The sequence below is a fragment of the Bos mutus genome, chromosome 5 (genome assembly GCF_027580195.1).
Source record: "Bos mutus isolate GX-2022 chromosome 5, NWIPB_WYAK_1.1, whole genome shotgun sequence".
In the NCBI taxonomy this organism is placed as follows: domain Eukaryota; kingdom Metazoa; phylum Chordata; class Mammalia; order Artiodactyla; family Bovidae; genus Bos; species Bos mutus.
In genome coordinates, this window is record NC_091621.1 from 47,491,564 (window position 1) to 47,512,992 (window position 21,429).

Below are 21,429 nucleotides of genomic sequence, written 5' to 3' on the forward strand. Positions count from 1 at the left end.
CTTAGCCACTGGACGTCCAGGAAGTCCCAATCTACAGAGTTTTAATGAACATAGATTATGTGATAGATTAAAAAAATTTCAAAGCATAGGTCCCATGGGGAAAATAACATCAGGAGTCTTTATTTGATAAAATGCTGAGAACATCTGGATTATTTATTCCAGGTTTTGAAGCTCAACTGAAACTCAAATTCAACATGATTTCAGTAAGAAAATACTTAAAATTTTAATACTGTGTCTGGTCATATCCTGGCTTCTGGACACACACAAACTTAAGGTTTTTTTTTTTTTTTTTTTCCTAGTCTAACATTTCTCTGTATTTTGACTAAGTTATTTCTCCAAGAACAAAAGATTGCTGCTTTGTCCACTTTTTTCTAGGCTTCAATTTCAACCTAAGAGGGGATGGCTTATATGGATGATTATAAGCCCCAAATAACAATGAAATCCTGCACATTTGCAACTTATCAATTTCTTAAACTACATTTTTTTCTATTATACAAATGTTTCACATTTATCTTTGTAGAAAAAAATAGCTAAGTTACCCTGATATCAATGTTTAAGAGATTATCATTGTTAAATTCTTCCGATCTTGTGAAATATTCATACACTGAACACAGTACCTTTGTCACTGCCTATCATTAATCATGTATCTAAGTACAGGCAAGATAAGTAGCTTCACGACTAACAGCCAGACATGGGTGCTAAAGAATAAAGTCAAAGAATGTGTTTCAGATCAAGGAACCACACCAAGCTCCATCTCAGCCAGTGTTTATAGATGATCCCAGAAAGGAAACAGGAGAGATTCTTTTGTTCCTAAAATGAAATAATAATAATTATTCTCTTCCTTGAGCAAACCTTGCAATAGGACATCCCTTCATGATTTAAAGATCATGCTAAGAGGAAAGAAATAACATGTCATCATAGAGAACAACTGTTTCTTCTGAACCTTACAGTCCCGTTAAAGCACTTGTACTGGACAACTTTAAAAATACGGTACACTTACTTCTTAGGTTATTTTCTGTGTTGGAACCAGCTACATTGTTTTAAAACTACTATCTCCTTCCCCTGCCACCTCTTCTTAACCTTTCTAGCCTCTAAAAATTGAATAATTTCCAAGATGCTCACCTGTGCCTAAATATTAGCTCTCTTGCACCCTGGAAGGAAAAGACAAATATGGCTTTACATAGTGGAACTGTATCTCTTTAAGAAAGAGACAATCTGAGAATCTTACTCCTAGAAGAGGATTTTGGAAGTCTAGTCCAATTCATAAATGACAACTGTCTTTTTCTATTTTATTTGGAAGCTAATTACTTTATAATATTGTGGTGGGTTTTGCCATACATTCACATGAGCAACTGTCTTTTTCTTACTGAGCAAACTGTGGCTCATTATGATTAAATGATTTGTCTGAGACTGAGAAAGTAGCTTTGTCCACAATCCAACTCTACTGACTTCCAATTCAGGTCTTTCTACTTTATCCTAGAGGTTAGCTGTAAAATTAAATGTATCCACAAGTAGCTTACCATAATGATGAAGGCTGGTTATCCTTTTAGAATTGGTTTGGACATTGGTTCTGCCACCTCATGTGTATGACTTTGAGTGAGAAAACAACTGAGCCTGTTTTTTTAATCTTCAAACAACATATCTGGATTCTAGGAACATGTTTATTACCTAACATTATTTTGTATATAAAAATTAATATTTTCTTGTACAGACACATCTAAGATGTTACTTCAAACAAACAGGACTAATTTTCATCTGGCCATTTTCTCTAAGAGTTTTATTAATTTTTACAGATGTATATTCGGGGAAAATTACTATTTGCCAACTTTATTTTCAATGGTTATGGCACATCTGCTAAGGATCTTCAAAAGCAAACTGTGAAGACAAGGAGTGATTATCATATGGGATATTTCCTACCCAATGACTTCAGGATCCGGTAGAGTAAACTATATACAATCTACTTTATCTTTGCATTTTTAATTAAAAAAATCTCAGACAAGAGCAAAATTTCCTTGCCTCAAATCTTTTCTGCAAAGGGGTAGCTTATTTATTTAAAAGTTCAGTTCAAGGAAGATCACTTTCTCTTTAACCAGCATTCAGTCTGAAGAGCCACTGTGGAATTACCATGAATGTTCCCAAGTCTATAGCTAAGCTTAGGAAAGTTAAAACCAACTTTCCATTCATTACACAGGAAAAGTATAATCCACAGGACCTTAACTCCCTTATTAGTTCAACAGGCCCTTTCTGTAAGGGAGGTCATGTAAGGCAACAAATGTAACAGGATGAGAATGTCACAGAGAATGGTAAAATGGAGTTTTTACACTTAACCTGATGCTTTTGCGCTGATAAAGTCTCATGTGAGGCACCTGAATGATCAAACAGACTAATGAATCCAAGGCTTTCCTAGACAACCACTGTCTTTTGGGAAAAAATATTGGGGGAAAAAAAAAAAGTCCAATAAAAAAATAAAGACAGAAGAAACAGAAAAAGAAATTTTATCTTTTGGCTAATTCATGTGACAAACACCAGAATACAAAAGGTACAAAGTATAAAGAAGTACAGATTTTATTGGAGACTTAGGCTAAGGAGGAACGACAATAATAGAGATATGTACAAACCTACTGTTGGGATTTTGTAAAATCTTTTAAAACAGTTCACAAAAATGCATTATGATAAAAAACATAGAGTTATCAAAGAAATTACTGTTCAAAAAAGGTTATACTCTCAAGTCTTCAAGTAGGGTTGGAAACGTAGTTTTACCATATAAAACATAAGTAGTCGAAAAGTAAAAATTAAAGCATCTCTGAAAGAATATTTTCAAATGATATTTAAAAAATACACCTTAACACTCTGAAAATATCTAAAGTGAAGGCAGACTTTAGAAACTTCCTATGTAAATAAGCATCAACTTTGTAGGACAGTATGCAAATTCCTATTGTCAGTGTTCATAAATAACCATGTTAAAAGTGAGTAGACAGGCCCCTTCCCATAACCAAGAATACTTACTGTATATAAACATAAGCTGGGCTAACTGTCAAGAAATAAAGTTAACTGTGCACTGATATAAGAATGCAGATGACAGAACTTCTTCATGTTTGGGTGAACACAAAATGTCAAATTCTGGCAGAAGATGAAAATAAGGCTCACCTATTAAATCTATATAGTCCATTAGAGAAAAAAATGAATGAGAAGACGAGGCATAAATTAAGAGTGAATTTACAAGACAATAAAACACATTTAAATCATTTAGCTTTAAAATTCAAAATCAGTAGACCCATAGTCTACTCTTTTATTAAGAATATATACACACACACAGAGTAACATGTACAGTGCTTTGATTTACACAAACAGGAAAACATTGTGCAAAAAGAAAAACATTGAGAAGCGTAAACATAGCAAGATTTAAAAGGCAAAAATAACAGAATCCATGGGATGAAGCATCTACATAACGAATGTAATACAGAAATAAGCCCAGGGTTGAGTTCTTCAGATGGACAGTCTCTCAGTCCTATGTTAAAGGACACCTCACTGGCCAGATTTTTCTAGTGTGACAAGGCTTGGAAGAATAGCACAGTTTCAGCTGCTTTCACAGGTACAGTCCCTGCTTAGTCTGCAATTACTTCAAACATGGTCTAAATCTACTGAAATGCTAGTATTACCAAAAGTATACATTTTCATTGTGTATTAATAACCTTTGGTGTATAATATACAAATATTATTTTGTATAATATACAAATATTATATTGTATAATACAATATACAAATATAATAACCAAAGGTGTATAACAACCTTTGGGGGTGTTTTCAATATGCCTGTTCAGAAATCTTGTTCTCCAAATTAAATAAAAACATGTATATGACTATAGTGATGTTATAATATGAGGCCATTTGATAAATCAACTAGGTCAGAATATTTTAAAAATCCAGAGCAGCAGGGAACAAAAATAAAGAACCTTGCTAAAAATCTTATAGCAGATTCCAAAATGCAGCCTACATTGAGTCTAACAGGGATGGAGCATCTACAAATGTTGCTCAAGTTCTCCCCAGATCTGAATTTCAAAAAGCAAGCTGAAAGCAATGTGGTAGATTCAGTAACAGATTAAAAGAAAAAGGCATTAAATTCCAGAAACAAGAGTTTAAGAATCATCTACAATGCAGCAAGAAAGCAAAGACTTTTTAGAATACCTTTTTAGAAACTATGAAAAATTAGTTAAATGAGACTGTGATACTATTGTTGAGTAGAAAGTTTTTGAGAAAAGCAAAAGCAGAAATCATGAATTTGGGGAGGAGGGAAATTTGTTTTGGTGGCTAAGTTGCTTACCCTAAAAATAGAGACCAGATAATAAAAATTTTAAGAACAATGCTTCTCACTGGCAATTAATAATAACCATATTATATACCACGTTCCTATTGTGATAAATTACTATAATGTCAAAGTCTGGTAAGACTATCTTGTCCACTGTCATCCCTCTATTTGAGAAGGATTAAGGAACCAATTCTTGTTCACACATAGGCACACATACAAAAAAAACATTAAACTCAGTATGTCTCGTCAGCTTCAGGTTGTCTTCAGCCTTCACACTCTTGACGTTCCAGGAATGATGCGCGAGTTTAGGTTGGTTCTAGGATAGGCCCAGGGGCCTGGTTTGATCTGGGATCCCTGGGACCATACCTAGAACAAACCCAAACAAAACCAAACTCCTTGGGAGTGTTTTCAGCTCAGGCAGACTTCTGGCTTTTCACTCATATGGACCTCCAGGGCTGTACCAGAACCATAAGCCAGTCTTTAAGGGATGGGTGTAACATATCTGGAGCTTTCTGTATGTCGACAGATGCTAGTACTGTGCTTGAGTAAGCATTATTTAAATCATGTTATGAACAGAAGTACAAGTTGGTGAAATAAAAGTGCAGAAAATACTGTGATTCAGCTAATACAGATTCCATTTGAGCTAATATATTATAGATGTACTTGGGAAGGGAAAAAGAATGTAATTACTTGTAAAAGACTGTGTTAGTTTTTAAAATATGTTCAATGATAAAATAATTTGTAGGTAGCCGACCTTTAAGAAAATGCTAAAAAGTGAAAAATGTCAAGTCCAAAATAGTAAAATTATCTCTTATTTGGAGAAACTCTTAAAATATAAATGAGAGGAGAAATATACTTGTGCAACAGTATCTCACAGAATATACTCACTTTTAAAAACAGTGTATTCCAAAGTATACACAACTTAAATACTGTCCTGTTGCAGTAAAATGTTTGATATTTAACAAATGAAATTAGTAAATAGAAATGAAACTAACTGAATAGCTCACAGGTTAAAATATATATTAAAATTTATAGCATTTAAAACATATGTATTTTAATTTATCACACATTTTAGGATATCCATAAAAATCAACTCCTTATTCATGCTAAACTTCTGTATATGTGAATTCTGGAATCAATTCACCCTCTTTTTGATTTACAGCAATTATACTAGGTAGAGTCATTTTCTTCTCACAACTACACTTAAAGAGAATTTTTCTCCTTGTATCACTAAACCAAGTTTGGCTTCATAACTATTTTGTAATGGCAGCTTCAACTTAAGACAGTGTTTTGGATCATCTATTTTTTGATGAAAATTGTATCATAATTCCCTTCTAGCAGCATGAATAACTGAAAGCTGACTTTGAGGCATGGCCATAAAATAAGTGGGCTGATTCTCTAATTACCGTGTAATTAGATGGCAGGATGAATCAACATATGGTTACTAAAACACAATCAGACTTTGGTAAAAGCAAGTAGTTCAGTGCTGATATCAGACAAGTATCACTTTCTGGACAGGTTTGAATTTTACTTGCAGATATTATATAACATGCAAATCTAATGTTTATTTTTCACAAGAAAAATAATCATGCTTGATTAACACATAAAATTATAACTTAAACATGCAAAATACAGAATGGCAGTGGGAATTTAGTCATTCAAGTATCTGTCAAGATCATTAGATCTAACACTTTTATGTTTGGCCAGCTTTTAATATACATTTAATTGAATAAAAGATAGTATCTTAAAAACTTGTATAATCAAAGAATAATTTTCCTGTGTATAATTGTTTTGAGTCTAAAATCCTTATTACCGTTCAGTTCTCCATAGTATCAATAACAAAACTTTCCTTATTTTCCAGGGCTCAACCTACTTCGTGTTTTGAAAATGAGGATACATTTCTCTAAAAACAAAACTGACATAACAAAAACAACCTAGCCAAAGAAATCCTTGGCATCGTGCGGTATCCAATTCAAATAGAAAGTACTATAGAAAAAGCTAATTTGACTACACTGGTTTTAATCAGCGCCAAAAATATTAGCAGCGTGAAATATATAGATGGTAAAGTATGAAAACAAAATGGTTTCTTTGGTATACTGACAGCTCTTCTATTCTGAGAACAGGACTCTATTCTAGTACACTTAAAGACAGCAATGAAACAGGTAATAAGTTATAATTCATGTAGTTAGGTATAATCCAGTTTTTCAGGTTTTCACTGAGTCAGTTTACTCTTTGTATTTTTTATACATTATGCTAGCTGTCTCAGTCAGCTGTTTTCCAAAACTGAAGCAGTCTAGAAGGAACATTATGAAGGTAGAGAAAGGCTATTGCTACAGGCACACTTCAGTGAGCAGTAATAGAGAATCAAAACTATTAGAAATCAAAGGCACAGCAGAATGACTTATTTAGTAAAGGGGCATATAGCTTTCAGTGCCTGAGTAGTTTATTACAGTAAAACTGTTGTTAGTAACAATCATTTTGACATCAAAATTTTTTCAATGTATTTCATATATTGCTTAAGAAGGCAGTGATGCATATTGTTTTAAAAAGATTTTCTTCAGTAATTCCAAAAAATTTAAAAGCTCTTTAGAGGTTTAAGCTCCACAGAAAACTGGGATATCTAGAATGACTCATTCCCCAAATATTCAGTTAGGCAGTTCTTACTAAATTAGCCATGCATGTTTAGTCTCAAACCAATAGTTCTAGAATATAAATCTTGGTGAACAGAGTTGAAGTCTACTTATAGTGCTCTAAGTTTTAAGTCTGCATACTATATTAGAACACTTAGCAAGAACAAAATATTTAACATTTTCCTAAAATATATACAGTGATTTATACAAAGATAGTCAAATTTTCTTTTATGGCTGAATTCATTAATGGAGAGTCTTAGAAACATCACCATATAAAAACTGAATTAATACTCTAAATGTATGGCAATCACATATTCAAACAAGTATTTTTAGCAAATTCTTAGTAAAGAACTAAGAAGCAAACAAAAGTATGCTGAGCAGCCAAACAGGTACCACAAAGTCCATGCACTGTACTGACAGAAAAGCCCCTTAAGCCTTGTTCAGTCTACTTACTCTTATTTTAGACACAATTCTAGCAAGCTTGGCAATCTGGTTTCTCAGTCCACAGCAGATTAGAAGCAGCAAGTTAGGGGCCTAGTGCGGGAAGCAGGCATACAGGACAGCAGCAAAAAGTGACAACTGATTATAAGGGAAGATAGAGAAACTGTGAAAAACAGATATGACTCAAAAAGCACAGCAACGCAAGGTCACGTAGTAAAGGGCATTCTATATCTCAGCAGCCCCTAAGGGTGGATTTCTGTTATCACCCCATGTTCTTAAAGATGACAAAGAAAATGCAGAGAAGTAGAAAGTATATTTAGAATATTTCTTATAAAACTGTTAAAAAATAATGATTAAATGGATTTGCCTCAGTTAACTGAAAAATTAAATTATGCAAGGTAGCCGCCTTAGCATATGATATAGCCAATGATGATATAAATGGATTGTTACTGTATTTAAGATATTTTCCCTTCTAAAATATTTGTAGTTTTCTTTTTTTTTTTGGTTGCACCATGTGGCATGTGGGATCTTAGTTCCCCAATGAGGAGCTGAACCCATGGCCCCTGCAATGGAAGCATGGAGTCCTAACCACTGAACCACCAGGGTGTTACCTGTAGCTCATCTCGTAATTCTCAGTGTGATTTGCATAAATGTCTTATAAATAGAATTGGAGGGATAAATCAATCTTTATGCTTTTTCTGGTTATCCACTTTAGTTCAAATAATGAGCTATACTACAGCCTTATGGTATGCAGCTCTTGTTTTGTTCAGATAGAGAAACAATATGCTATGATTAAACCAGATCCATTGACCTTTTCTTCCCACATGATATAAATTTATCAAAATATTTCATATTTTACATTACTGATGATGTGTAAGTAAAAGTCAGTCATCAGAGTGAAATGACCTCTAGGGTTGCTTTTGACTAATACTCCAGTGACTTATAGTTGTATGAAATGTATCAGAACTTAATTCTTTTTATGCTTTAACATTAAAAACTTTACCATTTTTATTATGTGAATCAGAATATTACTATTTATTTTTCAAAAAAGTTGAGTTAAATTTTTTGACCTATTTTATTAACATATTTACTAATTGCTTACTAATATAAACAGGTCTTGTTTCCCAGCCTCAAAAGTTTTATTTTCTTTTTAACTATGTCTGAGAAGTCAGAAGTCACAAATATCATTTAGTAATTCAGAGAATTTGGGTTTTAATATAAAAACTCTCCATGATATTATTACTTCAGCTGCACTGATAGCTTTTAAATTATAGAGATCTGGGATTTAAACTCAGGTCTATCCTTCTATATTAATTCTTTAAAACCATATTCTTAAATTTCCATAGAAAGTTGCCTTAAATGCATTTTTTTCTGACTTTATCTTCAACAACTTCAGAAATTAAACTTGAGTCAATTGCATGAGTTTCTAATGAAATATATTCACACGCTGTTAAGTACAATTGATTTTAATGAGGACTTAACTTTGGAAGTCAGATCAAAGAGACAACTTGTGAAAATAAGCAACGACCTGCCAATCCAGGACCAGCAAAAGTCTGGCCCTAGATAGGCCAGATATGTAGACTTTCACTGAAGGCTTGGGGAAAAAAAGGATTTAAGATATGATAACTGTCACCAGATCATTTACTGCCATGACTTTCCTAACTGTAGGCAAGGGGCAAAAATCTTGTCTTTAAGAGTGACCTAAATGCCTTTTTTATAGAAACACTTATATTAAAAGCTCTCATGGTATTACTCCTTACAAGAATTATTCTGTCAAAATACCATTGTTAAATTTGGAAAGCACAATTACAAGTTTTCCCCACAGAATATTTTCCCCAGAGGGCTTCTTTTGGACAGAGGATGACAGCCATAAAACTAGTCACAAGCCTGATAAGGAAAATTGAAATATTCTGAGAAAAGTAACAAAAATATCTAGGTATATTACACTGAGTTATTTATTTCCTAAGGTATTCATGGCAAGAACAATAAGGTCCTAGACAGAGTTGTTAGATTTTTACTGGGTATAAATATCACCTACATCTTGTTCCAAAATGACCACTAAGAATAATTGAGAGTACGGCCCCAAATCTGCATTAAAAAAAAATAAGACCTACAGTTTATTTTAATGCAGGTGGGCCCACGGGGGTGGGTGGAGGGCGGGGAGAGGAACAGAGAAACACTGACCGCTAGACTATTGTAAGAGAAAATAAGGAATTTTCACAGGTAAAATAATTTTTTACCTTGGAAATATTCTAAAAAATGACAAATTTTGAAAAGTACATAAAAGAACATTCAATTACAATTCCAAGACCCTTCTTATCATGATTTCAAGTAGAATTTTCATAGAACTAAGTAACAACTAGTGAATAAAACAGATCAGAATGGAAGGTTAAGAATTCCTGATTAAAAATAATAATAAAAAAGAATTCCTGATTAAAATTAGTCTTTCAAAATTAAAAAGTACCATTTTAGAAAGTATTAAATAAAACTGGCATAATATAATGAAGATATTTCCCACAAACTGGTGTAGTAAAATATATATATATAATAATAGAATTAAAAATGATTAAACTCTAATTCTGTGTATAAGGTTATATAGATTTAGAGAAAGATTATCCAAGTTTTTCCATAATTCTAAATTCAAGGAAAAAAGGAGTTGGCAAACTAAGCAATTTCAAGTGAAAATAAACTCTAAGCATTATCATTTAAGAGTGTAATAGTTACAACACAAAATTTTTTCTTGAAATTTAGCTATTTCTAAGTGTTACAGGCCCACCCTAACATATTGCTCCTAAGAGCTTAATTATGGGTAAGTCCCAGAATATTTGGCAACTGGCAGAATCACTTATAGTATATGAAATCGCTATTATTCATATAAAGCAGAACGAAGTTTTTCCTCGGGACCAAAAATAAAATTCCTTAGATTATTGGGAAAAAAAAAAAAATCCCCTTTGGTATACAAAAATTTACTCATTTGAAGTGCTAAGTTACAAGAATTTAAATGTGTTTCTTTAACTCCAAAGGCACACTAGATTCATAATTTCCTTTCTAGGACAGTAGCATAGAGTTTTTCCTACATTTTCCTCAAATAACATCTGTAAACTATGTCAGTGCATAGGAGCTATAGGTAGTAAAAAACATATACTCTTGAAAATATCACTTTGAAAACGTAATCACAACACAAAACAGATGAAACTGAGACAATTTGGAAAGCAACGTCTTAGGAGGTAGTTTGTAAATAAAGTTATTAAGGAGACAAGGATGCTTTCCAAGAAGTCAACAGGATGTTTCCATAATCTTATTAAGGTGGAGAGGGTACAGCTTCAGGCTAGAAATTAGCAGCATCATGATTTACTGATGGCAATGGCACCCATTATCTCTAGGGAAACTGATGGAAGAAACCTTTTTATAAAGTCGGGGATGAGGCCTCGAACTACAGAGATCCCACTTTGGTATCATCTCTTTTAGTTGCAACAACAGAAAAAGATAAATATACAAAAACTTAAAGGATAATTCCTAAAAAGGTGCAATGTTTTTCTTTACAAGATCATTAAGAAATCTTAAGATACTGAATACACATACAAACAAGGACACATGTTACAACCCAAGTACTTTCGAAACCATGTTTTAGTTCCAAACCCCAGTACACATCAATTTCATGAATTCAACTTTTTTTATTCAGAACGTGTATCTTTAAGACTGGTATAAACAAAAATTAAATACAAACAACTTGTTATTGACATAATAGCTGCAGTTATTAACTGCGAGAATACAGTAAAAAGGAGCCTTACTAAATGTTAATATTCTTGCAACAGAATTATCCCAGTCATTTTATGGTAGTAAATTCTGGCAAGAAATGATAAATTCATTTGTTATTAAAGATACTTAAAGAGTTTCCAAGATCAATCAGTCATGCTGCAAATAAAACAGCAATTTATTCAAGAGAGCCCTTACCTTTCTCTTATTCTCCTAAAAGGTCTGCCATTTATAGGTAACTAGTATTTCCAGATCAGTTGTTCAAACCCAGGTTCTTCCTATAATTTCACATCTTAGCTTTAAACACAGTAAACTTACACTCATTTTCCCTTTCCAGTGGAATTTCTAGTCTTGAAGTTAAAACACTTTCACAAAAAAAGAATAAAATCCTTCACGTAAATCTTGGTTCTTACTTTTCTTCTACCTCATTTTCATTTTCTTGTATTATGTGTTCTTCCTCCTCATCACCAAAAGTCTGTTCCTGCATGGTGGTAAAGGAGAGAGATCTAGCAGCCACTTCTGCAGCGAGGCCAGCAGTGAAAGTGAAACCAGGGGACAGCTGTAGCTGTGCCAGCCTCTGCTTGATGGAGGGCTGTGATGAGACCCTGGGGGTTGGGTGGGCAGGGGCCAGGCCATCTACATCTGCCTGCGGAGACTCATCTTCACTCTCACATTGGTAATGTGCTCTTTCTTCAGCTCCTTGGAAGAAGACTTCATTTGCAGAATTGTCTTTACTTTTACCATCTACAGGGTATTCACATAAATACTCAGTCCTACTACTTATTTCATTGTCAGCTGTAGAGGTTTTATTATTTTCCTCTTCAGTATCATTTTTACCAACTTTCCCCATATCTGAATCCACTGATGGCTCTGAATTACTTATGGGTTCCACTGGGTCTACAGGAGACAAGGATTTCAACACAGCTTCAAAGGAAAAAAAAAAAAAGAAAGAAAAATAATAACTAAAAACCCAGCAATGATTTAAACTTTAATTTAAACTCCAAGTAGGTTTTTCTTATAAAGAACAATAAATAAAAGCTAAATAAAACTTTCTAGTAAATCAAAGTAAATTTATAAAACCAGAGAACTTTATAAGAGATCAAATACCTAAGACATGAAATGAGATGGGGTTTTGATAAATATTTTAAAACACCTCATGTATTCTCTTAATTCAAACCATTAAAGCAGTGTTTTCAAGGTGTGGCTCTTGAACCAACAGCATCAGTCAGCATCACCTAGGAATTTTTCAGAAATGAAAATTCTTCAGCTCCACCCCATACCTACTGAATGGGAAACTGAAGGAGGACTGGCTAAGGTTTGACAAGCCCTCTGCTGGATTCTGATGCGCACACGAGTTTGAGAGCCACTGTACTAAAGGATAAGCAGCATGGTTTCACCCATAGTATGATAGACGAAACACCTAAGAGTAATTCAAGTAATAATCCTATCATCATCAACACACACATATTTACAAGTTAAAACATCATGGAAAAAAATTACAACATACAATTCAACTCACTTGTCAACCACCTCATAAGACCCTGATGACAGTAAAGCCGTAACTTCTACATATTTTAACGCCACAGAAAAATATAAAATAAAATAAAACCTGTATTCCATATCAACTACTGTACAAAGCGTAATACATAAATATTACATCCATACGGCAGAAGTTGTCCTTTCAAGGAAAATGAAGTTTTATTTAGCCCCTCTTGATGTTAGTAGGCAGTGGGTTGCTTGCTATGCAGTCTCTCCTCCCAGTATGAGGGGTTAGTACAATACAATATGTTATGAAGCATGACGGAAGAAAAAAAAGTGCGTCTTGAAGATCTGGCGTTTATTTTAAAAAATAATTTGTAAAACGTGTCCATTTCCAAGAAACAGATCCCTAAGCTGCAGTAACTCCACTAGAGAAGCAGCAACAACAGAAAAAAATGGCCACAGCAGGTTCCAGTGTAGAATTTCCCTCTCTAATTCCATTCGGACTTTACCCCTGTAGGCAGAGATGAAAACAACTCTGGAAGATGTACTGAAATTTTTCATGGGAAAAGCATTTTAAGGTATCAGCTTTTTACTTATTTTCATAAACTAAATTAGCATTATGCCTTTTCAAATATAAACTATCAAAAGCACATACCTGAAAAGAGATACTTCTCTCATCATTATATCTTTACCCATACTGTCAAGAGGATAGTTTTAAAGCCACATGAAAAAAGTTACTAAACAATAAAAAAGGATACAAGTTTATATACAGTGCTATTTTCAGACTTTGTGTACAACTTTGTGTACAGTGTTAGCTGATAAATCTGTTAATTCTTAAAGCAACACATATTAGAAGTTGATTGATATTCCTGATTATTGTTAATTAAATGAGGGTGGGTAATCTGTATAATGCATCAATGAACTAGTATGTTAACACTGTGCTAGAATATAAGCCTCCAGGACTGTACAGATTTCTGTCTCTTGATCTATGTGCTGGGGATTCAATAGTAAACCGTATCTTATTATCTACTTATTGAGTAATTTTCTAAATGAATACTGTGGGGGATAATAAAGCCCCTATTTAAGAATACTGTAATTTAATTTCAGAAACAAAAAAAATAGAACACACAGGAAACAATAGTGTCTAAAATCTAATACTCCTAATCTCTGATTTACGAAGGCCCAATATATGGACAAGCAGGTTGCAGGAACTCTCTGCTTTTTGCTCAAGAAATCCTTTCATTCCACAACAGTGTCCCCTGCGTGCAAGGCTCTGTAGTAGTGGGAGAGGTGGCAGGACTGGAACAGTACGAGGGGGACTCATGGAGGAAAGACTGGTAAGGACAGGATGCCTGTGAAAGGGATCACTACGAATACTTTTCATTAATAAAAACAGCCAGCTTGCAGAACCATTGTCTAATTAGATATAAGTAGAGAAAGATATCTATATTAGAAATAGTGGGGAATATAGTTGAATATGGGGGACTCATGATGGAGGCTTGAAACCAGGAATCGGAGTTAAAAACTGTAGGTTTTTAAGACAGAGAGCTATTATCTATGTGCTGTTTGAGAAAAATCAAATTAGTTTTCAAGGATAGACAGAAGCAAACCTAAAGGCTTAGAAGCTATCTTTAAGAATAGCTTAGAAGAAAAAGGTATTGAAAATGCAAGTCAGCTAAGAGGCTATTATAATATATAAGCCTAAGTTTATAAGTGTGTGTTAGTAGCTCAGTCATGTCCGACTCTTTGCAACCCAATGGATGGTAGCCCACTAGGCTCCTCTGTCCATGAAATTCTCCAGGCAAGAATACTGGAGTGGAGAGCCAATCCCCTTCTCTACTGGATCTTCCTGACCCAGGGATTGAATCCGGACCTCCTACATTGCAGGCAGATTCTTTACCATGAGAACCACCAGGGAAGCCCAGCCTTACAAGGACCTGGGCTATAAAGGGGATCAATGGGAAGAAAGAAGGAGGACAAAATCAAGAAGTATACATCTGGACAAGGGAGGATGGGAGGGCCCCAGAGAAGAAAAGAGAATGATGAGGAACCTTCCAAATAATCTATACACTTCTAGTGAAAAAGAGAAAGGGAAGAGAAGGCAGTTGATTTTGATGCTCCTCATATACTAAAATAGAAGGGAAGTCTCACTCTACCTGCTTAGAAATCCAGAGGAATTAATTCTTGAATTAGGAAATAGCTAGTTTGATGATACTGTTGAATACTAAGCTTCCCCTCTCTTCCTCCCTGCCTTCTATGAAGTTCTAAAGAAAAGAAGGGTGGTTACATAAAGAAGTTCAAGGGTAATCTTAGGTATTACCAGTCATCCACTTTTGTACAAATCCAAATATGGAGACAGCGTGCACATATGCATCTCTGCCTTCCATCTTCTACAGTATTCAAATCAACTATTATTAAGTAACCTAGTGATATAGCTAAGGGCCTAGGGTTTAATTCATTGGTTTCAACAGTGAAGTTAGTAATTTTGTGTTATATTAAAAATTATAATTGAGAACAGGGTTTAGAATCTTTAACCCACTGAAACAAATTTAGTAGAAAAATAGAGTAACTGATGAAAAAGTCTGACTTCATATTCCCAATCTGATTATACAGTAACTCTTTTACTGATTAAATTGGATTACATAATGACTCTTTTAATGATCAAACTGACTTTGTCTCTAAAAGACAAAGTACTATACTTACTGGTGGATCCCTAAAATGAACACCATAACAATTCTGTGCTAAGATTTACAGTTTAAGAAAAAAGAATCCCTTACATTGAAATAAACTTTTACCCTGAAGTCAGTGCTTACCATGATCACTAAACAGAAGTTGCTTCCACTTCTGCCTTTCTGCCTCCGATGCTTTAAATCCCAGCACAGATTTCAGTTCTTGGAGCACCCTCTTGGATTCTTCATGTTCACGCTTCTGTCTCTCTCTGTCTTCTTGAGACAAGTAATAAAAATCATCCTTTCTGAAATCAGTGTCCATATCAACATCATCTACATAAGCTTCTAACTCCTGAAAATGAATGAAAGAAAGAAGACAGCACTTCAAGCAGACAGGTTTCTAGTAGCATTCACTGATTTGAACCTATTGAACTCCAAGATTAAAAAAAATAAGGACTCCTGGCACAGGTCACTGAAGCACAAGTTGGGCATACAAAGCAAACACAGATAAACTGAAATCTTAACGAAACTTACTTGATACTAAATAGAGTTGTGGATAAGAAAATTTAACAACTTCAGTCATTGTTTTTCTACTCTGATACCATTTGATAGATCTAGTCAAGATTCAAGCTATTAGCTATGTCAAAATCAATCAAAATTAGCAGGGCTGTTGGTTTACGGAGGTAGTCAGGTATGTTAGCTTTCTTTGATAGACATTTGTATTTCTTTCTGACTCTTCAGGAAGTCTGAACACCATTGCTAGGATTAGGGAAAACCAGATCTGATGGTTCTCCTTATCTCTAAGGTGAAGGGTAGGATCCTTATTACTCAGCTTCTGTTGCAGTTATGGTTAAGGAAAATTATTTGGGATCCTCTAATCACGGTGAATTTAACTCAGATGACCATTATACCTACTACTGTGGGCAGGAATTCCTTAGAAGAAATGGAGTAGCCATCATGGTCAACAAAAGAGTCCGAAATGTAGTACTTGGATGCAATCTAAAAAATGACAGAATGATCTCTGTTCGTTTCCAAGGCAAAACATTCAATATCACAGTAATCCAAGTCTATGCCCCAACCAGTAACGCTGAAAAAGCTGAAGTTGAATGGTTCTATGAAGACCTACAAGACCTTTTAGAACTAACACCCAAAAAAGATGTCCTTTTCATTATAGGGGACTGGAATGCAAAAGTAGGAAGTCAAGAAACACCTTGAGTAACAGCCAAATTTGGCCTTGGAATACGGAATGAAGCAGGGCAAAGGCTAATAGAGTTTTGCCAAGAGAACGCACTGGTCATAGAAAACACCCTCTTCCAATAACACAAGAGAAGACTCTACTCATGGACATCACCAGATGGTCAATACAAATCAGATTGATTATATTCTTTGCAGCCAAAGATGGAGAAGCTCTATACAATCAGCAAAAACAAGACTGGGAGCAGACTGTGGCTCTGATCATGAACTCCTTATTGCCAAATTCAGACTTAAATTGAAGAAAGTAGGGAAAACCACAAGACCATTCAGGTATGACCTAAATCAAATCCCTTATGATTATACAGTGGAAGTGAGAAATAGATTTAAGGGACTAGATCTGATAGATAGAGTGCTTGACGAACTATGGATGGAGGTTCGTGGCATTGTACAGGAGACAGGGAGCAAACCATCCCCATGGAAAAGAAATGCAAAAAAGCAAAATGGTTGTCTGGGGAGGCCTTACAAATAGTTGCAAAAAGAAGAGAAGCAAAAAGCAAAGGAGAAAAGGAAAGATACAAGCATCTGAATGCAGAGTTCCAAAGAATAGCAAGGGGAGATAAGAAAGCCTTCCTTAGCGATCAATGCAAAGAAATAGAGGAAAACAACAGAATGGGAAAGACTAGAGATCTCTTCAAGAAAATTAGAGATTCCAAGGGAACATTTCATGCAAAGATGGGCTCAATAAAACACAGAAATGGGATGGACCTAACAGAAGCAGAAGATATTAAGAAGAGGTGGCAAGAATACACAGAAGAACTGTACAAAAAAGATCTTCATGACCAAGATAATCACGGTGTGATCACTTACCTAGAGCCAGACATCCTGGAATGTGAAGTCAAGTGGGCCTTAGGAAGCATCACTATGAACAAAGCTAGTGGAGGTGATGGAATTCCAGTTGAGCTATTTCAAATCCTGGAAGATGATGCTGTGAAAGTGCTTCTATTTTTTAATTTTTTATGCACTCAATATGCCAGCAAATTTGGAAAATTCAGCAGTGGCCACAGGACTGGAAAAGGTCAGTTTTCATTCCAGTCCCAAAGAAAGGCAATGCCAAAGAATGCTCAAACTACCACACAATTGCACTCATCTCACATGCTAGTAAAGTAATGCTCAAAATTCTCCAAGCCAGGCTTCAGCAATACGTGAACTATGAAATTCCAGATGTTCAAGCTGGTTTTAGAAAAGGCAGAGGAACCAGAGATCAAATTGCCAACATACGCTGGAACATTGAAAAAGCAAGAGAGTTCCAGAAAAACATCTATTTCTGCTTTATTGACTATGCCAAAACCTTTGACTGTGTGGATCACAATAAACTGTGGAAAATTCTGAAAGAGATGGGAATACCAGACCATCTGACCTGCCCCTTGAGAAACCTATATCCAGGTCAGGAAGCAACAGTTAGAACTGGACATGGAACAACAGACTGGCTCCAAATAGGAAAAGCAGTATGTCAAGGCTGTATATTGTCACCCTGCTTATTTAACTTCTATGCAGAGTACATCATGAGAAACGCTGGGCTGGAAGAAGCACAAGCTGGAATCAAGATTGCCGGGAGAAATATCAATAACCTCAGATATGCAAATGACATCACCCTTATGGCAGAAAGTGAAGAGGAACTAAAAAGCCTCTTGATGAAAGTGAAAGAGGAGAGAGAACACATTGGAAAGTGAAAAAGCTCAACATTCAGAAAACGAAGATTATAGCATCCGGTCCTATCACTTCATGGGAAATAGATGGAGAAACAGTGGAAACAGTGTCAGACTTTATTTTGGGGGGCTCCAAAATCACTGCAGATGGTAACTGTAGCCATGAAATCGAAAGACACTTACTCCTTGGAAGGAAAGTTATGACCAACCTAGATAGCATATTCAAAAGCAGAGACATTACTTTGCCAACAAAGGTCTGTCTTGTCAAGGCTATGATTTTTCCTGTGGTCATGTATGGATGTGACAGTTGGACTGTGAAGAAAGCTGAGCGCTGAAGAATTGATGCTTTTGAACTGTGGTGTTGGAGAAGACTCTTGGACTGCAAGGAGATCCAACCAGTCCATTCTAAAGGAGATCAGCCCTGGGATTTCTTTGGAGGGAATGATGCTGAAGCTGAAACTCCAGTACTTTGGCCACGTCATGTGAAGAGTTGACTCACTGGAAAAGACCCGGACGCTTTTCCGGGATTGGGGGCAGGAGGAGAAGGGGACGGCAGAGGATGAGATGGCTGGATGGCATCACTGACTCGATGGACGTGAGTCTGAGTGAACTCCGGGAGTTGGTGATGGACAGGGAGGCCTGGTGTGCTGCAATTCATGGGGTGGCAAAGAGTCGGACACGACTGAGCAACTGAACTGAAATCAGGTGTAACTGGGTCAGATCTGATTCAGAAGTTTGTGATAAAAGAACAGGAGTTTTAAGGAAACTATTCTGGCAAGGATGGTGGCAGACAAAATTTCTAGAGGTAGAGGTTCTGAATAAAGTTTTCATTATTTACATGATGCAACAAGTGGCAATGCCTACACCCAGTGACTCAGCGGTGACGCCGCCACTGGAACAGTGCTTTTGAGTGACTTTGGCTGTGTACCCCAGCCTGCTTTAAGCTCATCATCTGGCCCTCTGAAATATTCTGTCAGCTAGCTAACGGTTTTAAATAAATTTCTTTGTTAAACTAAGTAGGGTTGGTCTCCCTTTGCAATTAAGAATATTGAATAGACAAAATGAGAAAAAAAAGAAGTCTTCTTCTTCAGAAGAAAAGTCTTCTTCAGAATAAGCAATCTGTTGTCAATATCTTAAAAAGTATTTTAAAAGTGAGGTTTAGCATACATCCTGCCGATCCACACTTTTGGGCTTCCCTGGGCTCAGATGGTAAAGAATATACCTGTAACACAAGAGACTCAGGTTCAATCTCTGGGTCGGGAAGACCTCCTGGAGAAGAGAATTCCATGGACAGAAGACCCTGGCAGGCTACAGTCCATGGGGTCGCAAAGAGTCAGACACAAGCAAGCATCTTTCACATAACTTACATAGATACATTCAAATGCACAAATCTTAAGTGTAAAGGATTTTTACAGATGTACACATACTGGGAACCACCACTCTGATCAAGATAAAAACATTTCCAGCATCCCAGAAGGTACCTTTACCAATGTACTAATTTTTAATGCATTTCATCACTTTCGAGTATTTAAGAAATGGACAATTAGATATAAACAGGAAAATCTTCTGGTAGATTCAATGGATTAAAATTCAAGACACTAAGAACTAATGTTCTTAGTTATATGACATGATATAAATTAGTTAGATATGATATAAATTCAATACACTGTGTTGTGATCTTTGAAGATTAGAAATATAAATTCAACAACTGTTCACAATTATTCAACAACTGTTCTGTGCTAAGTCACTTCAGTCGCGTCAGACTCTTTGTGACCCTATGGACTGTAGCCTGCCAGGCTCCTCTGTCCATGGGATTTTCTAGGCAAGAATACTGGAGTGGGTTGCCATTTCCTTCTCAGGGGATCTTCCTGACCTAGGGATTGAACCTGTTGTCTCTTACATCTCCAGAATTTGTAGGCAGGTTCTTTACCACTAGCGCCACCTGAGAAGCCCTCAAAATGGGGTGCCATGCCCTCCTTCAGGGGATCTTCCCAAATTGGGATCGAACCCTGGAAAATTCTAATTCAACAATTATCCATGTCAATTACAGAGAAAGGGAGGTAAGGTTTGTACATTAAACTCTTTAGAGGGAAGAAAAGCCGTTTTCATCCTTACCTGCTCCTCAGGGATTGGATCTTTGTCTGCGATGTGTAGAGGAGGCTGCAGCACAGGTGCCACAGTACAGCGTGGGCTCTCACACGCCATTTCAGGGTGCCCTTAAAAAGGAACACGGAAATGAGCGAGTATCTACTAACGTTAATAAAGAGTACCATCTGTAGATTTATAATTTAAATAAACTCTTGGAGAAGAAAACCTGTTTTCTCTCTTCCTTTTTCACCTTACCATAGTACTTGGCACACAGGAGGTACTCTAAATACTTCAACAATCAACTTTACTCATGGCATAGAAACAGACTCAAGACAGACTATCGTCACTCTTCCCTATGAAAAAGAAACTTCAATTCTGCACTTTACTTATACCATTTTTATTCTCAGGAGAAATTAGGATTGGAAATGAGTTTCATAAGTAAAAGATTGAAAAGATCATCTCAGGTGAGCTTAACTTCGATTAATTATTAAAAGACAGTGTTTGACTTCCAATCTCGGGGTTATTTAGCTTCATATTCAGCTCTCTTTTATCATTATCTGTCTACTTTAAAGAAGTAGGTGTTAAGCCTCTAGATTTTAGCTTTCAGAGTTGGGGGAGACTCTTGGCTAGCATGGGCTGGTATGGTCAGAGCAATCTAGGCCAGCAGGGGAGAACTCTCAGTGGGTATCATCAGCAAAAATGTGACTTAGCCCACAGTGTCAGGTGACTAGTTTCATACAAATGACTGAGTAAGTAAAGTAAATATACTGAAACTGATGACAGTCAAGCTTCTCATTATCACAAAAGGGAAGAACAAACACAGAGGAGGGGGAGGCCAGAATAAACTATGTGCTCCTGAAACTGCACTGGAGGTACTGGTATGAAGGTGTGGTATATAACATATATGGACAGACAGATAGATCTACAAACAGAGACAGATGTGTGTGTGCATGCATATGAGTCGTATGTGTGCTCAGTTGTGTCCAGCTCTTTTGTGACCCGAGGGACTGTAGCCTGTACATGTATATGTGCAGATGTATTCCATAGTTCTGTATACGGATAAGTGGTAAGAGCAGTGATATCCCAGGGCCATGAGCATCCCTAGCACTTCAGATCTTGGTTTCTAAAGGTCATTTTCTATTAAGAAGAATGAGGCT

At 35.8% G+C, this 21,429-nt stretch overlaps 1 protein-coding gene across 4 annotated transcripts in view; it reads right to left on the reverse strand.

The window, feature by feature from the left end:
- Positions 1–2,542: 2,542 nt before the first annotated feature.
- Positions 2,543–21,429, reverse strand: part of VEZT (vezatin, adherens junctions transmembrane protein) — a 79,735-nt gene continuing 60,848 nt past the window's right edge. For all 4 annotated transcript variants that reach the window (XM_070370899.1, XM_070370897.1, XM_070370896.1 and 1 more), the window contains exons 10-12: positions 20,300–20,400; positions 15,429–15,636; positions 2,543–12,057 (exon numbers count right to left, since the gene is read on the reverse strand). In XM_070370899.1, coding sequence (XP_070227000.1) covers positions 11,543–12,057; positions 15,429–15,636; positions 20,300–20,400 — 824 coding nt within the window. In that variant the 3' untranslated portion in view covers positions 2,543–11,542. The remainder of the gene's footprint in view (positions 12,058–15,428; positions 15,637–20,299; positions 20,401–21,429) is intronic.